We start from the raw sequence: 6853 nt of genomic DNA on the forward strand, positions 1-6853 counted from the left end.
CAGGAAACAAGAAACTGTTCAACGATGACCAGTCAGCTTTGTGGATGTAGCGAGCTTCCCATCACTTGATATGTGAGAGGTAGGATCATAAATGATGAGAAAAAGATCTCCTATGATAATGAAGTTAAAAGACTTTCTTCTAAGTAACAAGAATAATAATATATAAATGGCTATAAGTAGGATTACAACTCTAGAATCAACTTGCCTTATTTTGGCAGATTACATAACATCTCTATTATAATTAATATTCACCAGCATTATTATTTATTAGAACTACTGGTTGAACATAATGAAATATAAGAAAAAGAAAATATGATTTGCTTTTTCAAAAAAAGCCTTAGAATTCAATGGAGATTAAACACAAACATAACAGTGAATTTAAAACAATGTTATTAAAATACAACTGATTTAAAAATATTTTTAATTTTTTTAATATTTGAGTTTTAATATTTAAAATCCGCTATTTAACGTCTCATTTGGTTGATGTGACACTGGTACAATTGCTTTCGAGTTTGGTTTTGTAAAGCTGAAAAGATAACAGTCTATTTATTCCTCAGAAATTCCAATCTTAAACAACTGACCATGAGCAGTGGCTTTTAAAATTTTTATTTGTGTATCTCTCAAAAGAATTTTGAAAAATATTATCCTTCCGACATTTAAAAATTGATATTTAACATCTGTCAGCATGAGTTTAAATGGTAGCAAAATGTATATTTCGGGGCATATTATAAATAGAGACACTTTAAAATTACGATTTTAAGTGTACCCAATAGAATCTCAATACCAGAGGGATCTGATATCCACCGTTATACATTTAAAATATATACGAAAAAGCTCTTCTTTGACAGTTGGATATTTTTCATTTTTTTCTTTGAATTGTTATTTTTATTTCAGTTCCTCGCTGAATTTTATCCATTAAGAATATACATATTTATGCTTGAAAGTATTTTATTGATGACTAGTTTTCTGCCAGAAGTTATTTGTACACATTAATCTAAAAATTTTAAATTAAGATTTTCTGTTACCTTGATTATAATATAATTAATTATATGTATGATTTAAACCTAAATCTAATTTTTTATAAATCATTTTTGAACAGGAAAAGTAAAATGTTATTGGGAAAGCATCTCTCAGTGAGGTGGTTGGGTTTCTCTTAACTGGTTGATGTAGCTGTGGATAAATATTACTCACTGCTGGAATAAAGGAGGTTAAGCATTCATCTAAGTTGGTATTCCTCAGCCAGATTTGTCTTTCCTAACCACTGCTTCCTGGCTCACTTCTAATGTCACTGTCATCTCATACACAACATGTACATTTTCAAGTCCTGTTTTTTAAGACCTTCTGTCATTTGGTCTTCCTTTTCTTATTAAGTATTAGTTCCTACTATCTTCTACTAGAAACTCTGTTCCATTCAAACTTCCTCATGTCCCCTTCCAAATGATCAGGCAGCTAACATCTGTGTTCCCTCTCCATCCCTGTGATGTCCTTATCTATTCTCTGTACCTCCCTAAATGCCATTTGTCTTTCTAAGAGGTGGCACGAATCTCACTGTCTGTGAAATCTTTCTGGACTCTAATCACCTTTTCTCGCTCATGTTTTATTCCTTCTGCTCTTATACCCTGTATTATACAAGTAGTATGTGATTATGTACTGTACTTTAGCTACCTATACTTAATTATATATCACATAAAATTTAGTATTTTATTATACATTCTTTCCTCCTCTAATTGTTTCAGCTCTTGTCAACCAGACCATAATTTGTTCCTATTATTAGCTTTTTATGAGAAGAGCTATGATCTTTTCCACGAGTTCAAAGAGATTTTTGAACCCAGAAAAAAGAAATCAGAGAGAAAACTAAAGGTTTTCAAGTTCATAACAATGGTTTTTCATTTCCACTGATGCTGAAAACAGTAAAAATGTCTTTTCATGACAGTAGGAAAGCTATAGATCAAACATCAGGAGAAACACATTTGTAAGAAGTAAAAAGAAATCACATTATAGATTATTAACAGTTACTAAGGGTTTGAAATTGCTTTCCTTTAAAGATCTTTTAGAATCACATGATGGACTAATCAAGATCTACAATTCCCCTGAGGAAGACAAATCTTATGATTCTACACTTTCACGAAAATCAAGGCTGACATCTCATCTAACCTAGCCAATGGCAGTTTTAAATGTCTCTATCCCTTTGTCTCTTTCATTCCCTGAGTGAGTATAACTACATAAGCATCTAGGAGACTATTTCTGTGGCTCATGTTCTCATCGAGCTCCTTGACAAACTCTAGGATGGTCCTTTTCTATAGTGGTGGAAAGTTAGCTTATGAAGGCAATATCACAAACCAGAACAATCGGCAGGTTCTAAAGTCACTTTGCTTAGCTCCCAACAGAAGTGCTACCTGTAGGCCGCAGTACAGGTGTCCTTATACTCCTGGAGCTTCACACACACCATGTTGAGGAACTGATCTGAGTACGCACTCAAGTCATGCATCAGGTTCATGAGGTCCTGCACCGTCTTCTCCACGATGATTGTGCTCTGGAAAAAAACACAGAGGGGACACAGAAACTCATGAGTTCTTTTCACTCAAGTAATGTGTCTGACAAGGGAGGACAACTAAAACGATGCAATCATATAAGACACTTGAGCTTCCTTTGGGAAGATGTGATAATTAAAAATATTGATTAAAAATGACAGCAAAATAAGCATTTTACATAGTGCTGGTCTCTCAAAGACCCAAGAAAGTGTTTACTGTGGAAGGACATAGGACAGGGATTTTCAAATTGATTTCATGGAATTCCTGGCATCTACAAGATATCTCTGTGGCCTTTCAGATAGAGAATACATATTCATTTGGGGCCTGATTTACCACCTGTAGGTCTACTCTGAGGTGAGGGACCTATGACAAACAGCACAAGGTAAAAAGCCTTCTAAGATTTGTTTTAAAAGTTTTAAAACAATCACTCTATTAAGAACAACAACTAACATTAGTCTTGTGCCTCACAGCTTGCAGAATGTGTTCACGTACACAGCATGTTATCTCACTCAGACTCACATAATAATCATGAACATTTACTGGGTTCTTACAAGTGCAAAGTACAGTGGTAGGTGCTCTACATGCTTTGTCTCATTTAATCCTCTCAGCACTCCTAGCTGCAGAGGAATCCAGTTTAAAGATGAAACAGGCTTAGCAAAGGGAAGTAAACAAAGCAAGGGCTCCAGGCTTTGCTCTTTTAACTGTGCCATTCTGCCTGAGTTCTGTCTGTAGCCCGATCGTTTTCTCATGAGATCAGAGTAGTTCCTATGGTTGCCACTGCAGAAGTGTCCAAACGGACTCAGACGTATTTTTGTAGTGAATCAGAGAAATCTCCAAGGAAAAAGTAAGACCATCTTACAGCTAGAGACCGAGAGCACTATGCGGCAAATCAGTGTTGTATCTGAAAAGAGGCCTCTTCAGTAAATTCTCAATCTTTAAGAAAAGACTGAGTTGTTTAAATCATTAGTTCATATCTCTTTCAAAAGAAGCAGAATTACATTGGAGTAAATATTAATCACAGGCTTAGCAGCTTGGAATCCTTTGGTCAATAGATGGTTTGGTGAGTATTTATTTATACCGAATTACCTAAGCTCTGACAGACTTAGCCATAAAAGTAAACTTTGAAAAAAATTTTTTCTAGTCTGACAGGGACCAATGAAAGAACCTAAGGAGTTTTATTATTATACTTAATCAATGACTATGGGGTATAGTGTTTTGGTTAATTTTTTTCTTCTAAAAATTAAAAAAAAAAGGGATAAAAGTATACAGCTTTTCTCAACAGGATGGAGGATCCGCTTAAATTATGAGTTTACAAGTGTTTAGTTATTCAACATTATTTGGTCGTAGAGGTTTCTTATCTTCTTTCCCTCTCTTCCCTTCTCCCCATTGCCCCAAAGTAAAACAATCAAAAGCTCAAAAGGTAGGAACAGTTATACTCTGTAAGGCAAACCAAATTACAGTCTCTACAGAATCCCCACAAGTTCAACTTCCTTTTCTGTATCGATTTTAAGATTAAAACACTGCAGCTTCACCCCGATCCATAATCCCGTTTCTCTGCATTTGTGTGTGAGTGACAGGAATTGATTCTGCTTAGCTATATGTCCCCATGCTGTTAAGAAGAATCTAAAATCCTCATCTTGATTCAGAACACAGGATATCCTACAGCATGCGAACACTAATTCCTAAAGGGAGAGTGGAGTTCAGCCATCCTAACAAATCCCATTTGAAATCTAAGAGCGCAGGGACAATAAGCACAGGGAGATTGCTCAGATTGAAAGGACCTGGTCCTATTCCCAATTATGCTGTTGATAATCAACTCTGGGGTAGGTTTGGGTAACCCCCTTCCTATCTAATGACTCAATTTAGTCTTCTAATAACCAGAGATAATCAGATGGCTCCTCTAATCTCCTGGCCCTCATCACTCAGGTATTCGGTTGGTGCACTGGTGCTTTTACACTTAGGAAATACTGTGCAATTGTCCTAGGTCACCCCAGGTACGCTTGGTTTTCCTGATTAGATTATCTACTTTTTAAAAGCAAGACTGGCCTTCTTCTCCTTTTGTCCATCTCCCACCCTTCCCCTCCTCCCACTTGTTTATAATTTCTCAGCAGCTTCAGGATATTGCTACTACTAATAAAAGAAACAGTACTAATGACACGAATACACACAAATAAACCTCTCTGAATGTCATATATGTGAGGGATGCCAGGCACAGACATCTCTGCATTTTGAAATCTCTTTGGGTGGATTCAGTTTGATCAGTATCCCACGGCTTGCGGGTAACTAGAACTATGCTGATGACCCTTGGGGGGAAGGGGAGACTGTAAGCACAGAGGTACAACCCCTAGAGATAAAGGTTTTGGGGTAAGCAGAAAGTATCTGCAGGAAATGATTAGAATGCCATGGTTTAATATGAATGGTTGTGCTGATCAACAAAGGACCTATGTGATGCTTTATGATTATATGCAATTTTCCAGCTATTTGGTTGGTTTACCTTGTCATGGTAGCACTCTGGATAATCAATCACTACATTCTCTTCAAGGAAAATGACACGATAGTTTGCCAAATGATGGGTATTTTTACAAGGGAAAAAAGTTCCCATTTTTCAAGAATTTATAACAATTTCCAAATCAGTGGCTCTGACAGACAAATGTTGAAAATATCCAATTTCTAACAAGGTCAATTCTATTTTTGTTTATATAATCTCTTTGGCATCACAAATGATTCGCAGATTCATTTTTAATTTGGGGATTTGCCAGTGCTGAATATAATGACTTCTAATAAGTAAAACTCTGATTTTATTCATTATAATTTTTATTAAACATATCACAAATGATTGATATTTGTTCAGAAACAACTGAATTCTTTCTTGCAACTTATTACCAGATAATAAAGTCTGGGCATGACATGAAAAATGAGAAAAGGGGGAAAAAAATCCCAGACTGGAATAGCCAATGCAATTAAAAAACCATTGCTATGAAAAAATAAACAACTAAAATTTCTTACAGGAATACACCAGCAATCTAAAACACAAAGAGGGTGTACAAGGACCAGTTCTTTCATTTTGCACTTTTAAAAAATTTAATGAATGAATGAAGATGACTGGACCTTTGCGGCCTCGTCCACTGTTTGCAAAAATGGGGCTCAGAGCATGATACTAATATTAATATTATAGAAAACTGGTTCTAAGTTCAAATAATTTGACAAACGCTGAGTTAAAGAAACATGGTTTCTTCACTGGAGGACTCTGGAAACTTTTAATACGCTAATGTCACCATGAGTCATGGAGAGGAGAATGTGGTATTCTATGTTCCCCTAACGCTTTAAGAAATCCTTTTTCATAGCATATCTTTTCGCATCTACTGGAACAGTGTTTCCAGAACACGGTTTGGGAACAACTCTCCCCAGTTCTCTGGTCAGACTGATGAGGACACAGGAGGAGTCTGGTAGGAATAGGGTGAGAATCCCGGTCTCTCCCTTCTCAGTCCATGCCTTTCCCCACATGCCCAGCCTTTTAAGCTCTGGCTCCTATCAACCCCTCTCTCTAGCCTTCTCTCCAGCTGTGCGGCACATGCTCACCTTGTGCTCTGACCACACTAAGTTACTAGTTAGTCATTCCTTGACTGCAGCGGGCTATACTTCCTGCCTCTGTGCCTTCAAGACTCCCAGCTTCCAGGCCTGGGATGCCCTTCCTAGCTCTTGCCCTCTCATCCCTGAAGAGTCAGCTCAAGGGTTACCTGCTCTGATTTAAATGCCCCTCTTCTGTGCTTTCAGAATACCCTGGCCATAATTTTAGCTCAAGCTCCAAATGGGGCATGGCAACCACTGGTTCACTTGACCATTTCCTGCACGGACTATAAATCCCTTTTGATCAGTGACTACATCTTTGTGTAACTAGCAAGGTAACTGGCATACAACAAGTGCTCAATAAATGTTTATTAGCTCAATTAATGCGAATGCATAGCACATTCAGAATACGGTAAAATATAGACTTAGAGTATAATTATAATGCCAAATAGTGGGTTAAAACCCTGAGTTGGTAGGCTGGTGTCAGACCACAGCTTCTTCACCACTACCTTACTGTATCTTAATTCCTGCAGTTCTGAAGACTGATCATTTATTGTGATTAAAGGTCTTAGATTTTTCTATAAAAACGTTCTTAATTTCACCTGATTGTATTATTTTCTATAATGGCAATTCCCTCCCCCCCACCCCAGAACTACATATGCCAATTTAAAAGTTTTAAGGTGAACAAATATATTCATAACTCAGGAATAAACTCAAAAAAAAAAAAAAAAAAACCTTTATTTTGGCACATTTAG

General features: G+C 36.6%; 1 protein-coding gene across 1 annotated transcript in view; it reads right to left on the reverse strand.

Moving 5' to 3' along the window:
* EXOC4 (exocyst complex component 4) overlaps positions 1 to 6853 on the reverse strand; it is a 643761-nt gene that overhangs the window by 137570 nt on the left and 499338 nt on the right. The window contains 1 exon segment of the mRNA XM_015588393.2: positions 2397 to 2533. Coding sequence (XP_015443879.1) covers positions 2397 to 2533 — 137 coding nt within the window.

This window comes from Pteropus alecto, unplaced genomic scaffold, assembly GCF_000325575.1.
Source record: "Pteropus alecto unplaced genomic scaffold, ASM32557v1 scaffold22, whole genome shotgun sequence".
Classification (NCBI taxonomy): Eukaryota; Metazoa; Chordata; class Mammalia; order Chiroptera; family Pteropodidae; genus Pteropus; species Pteropus alecto.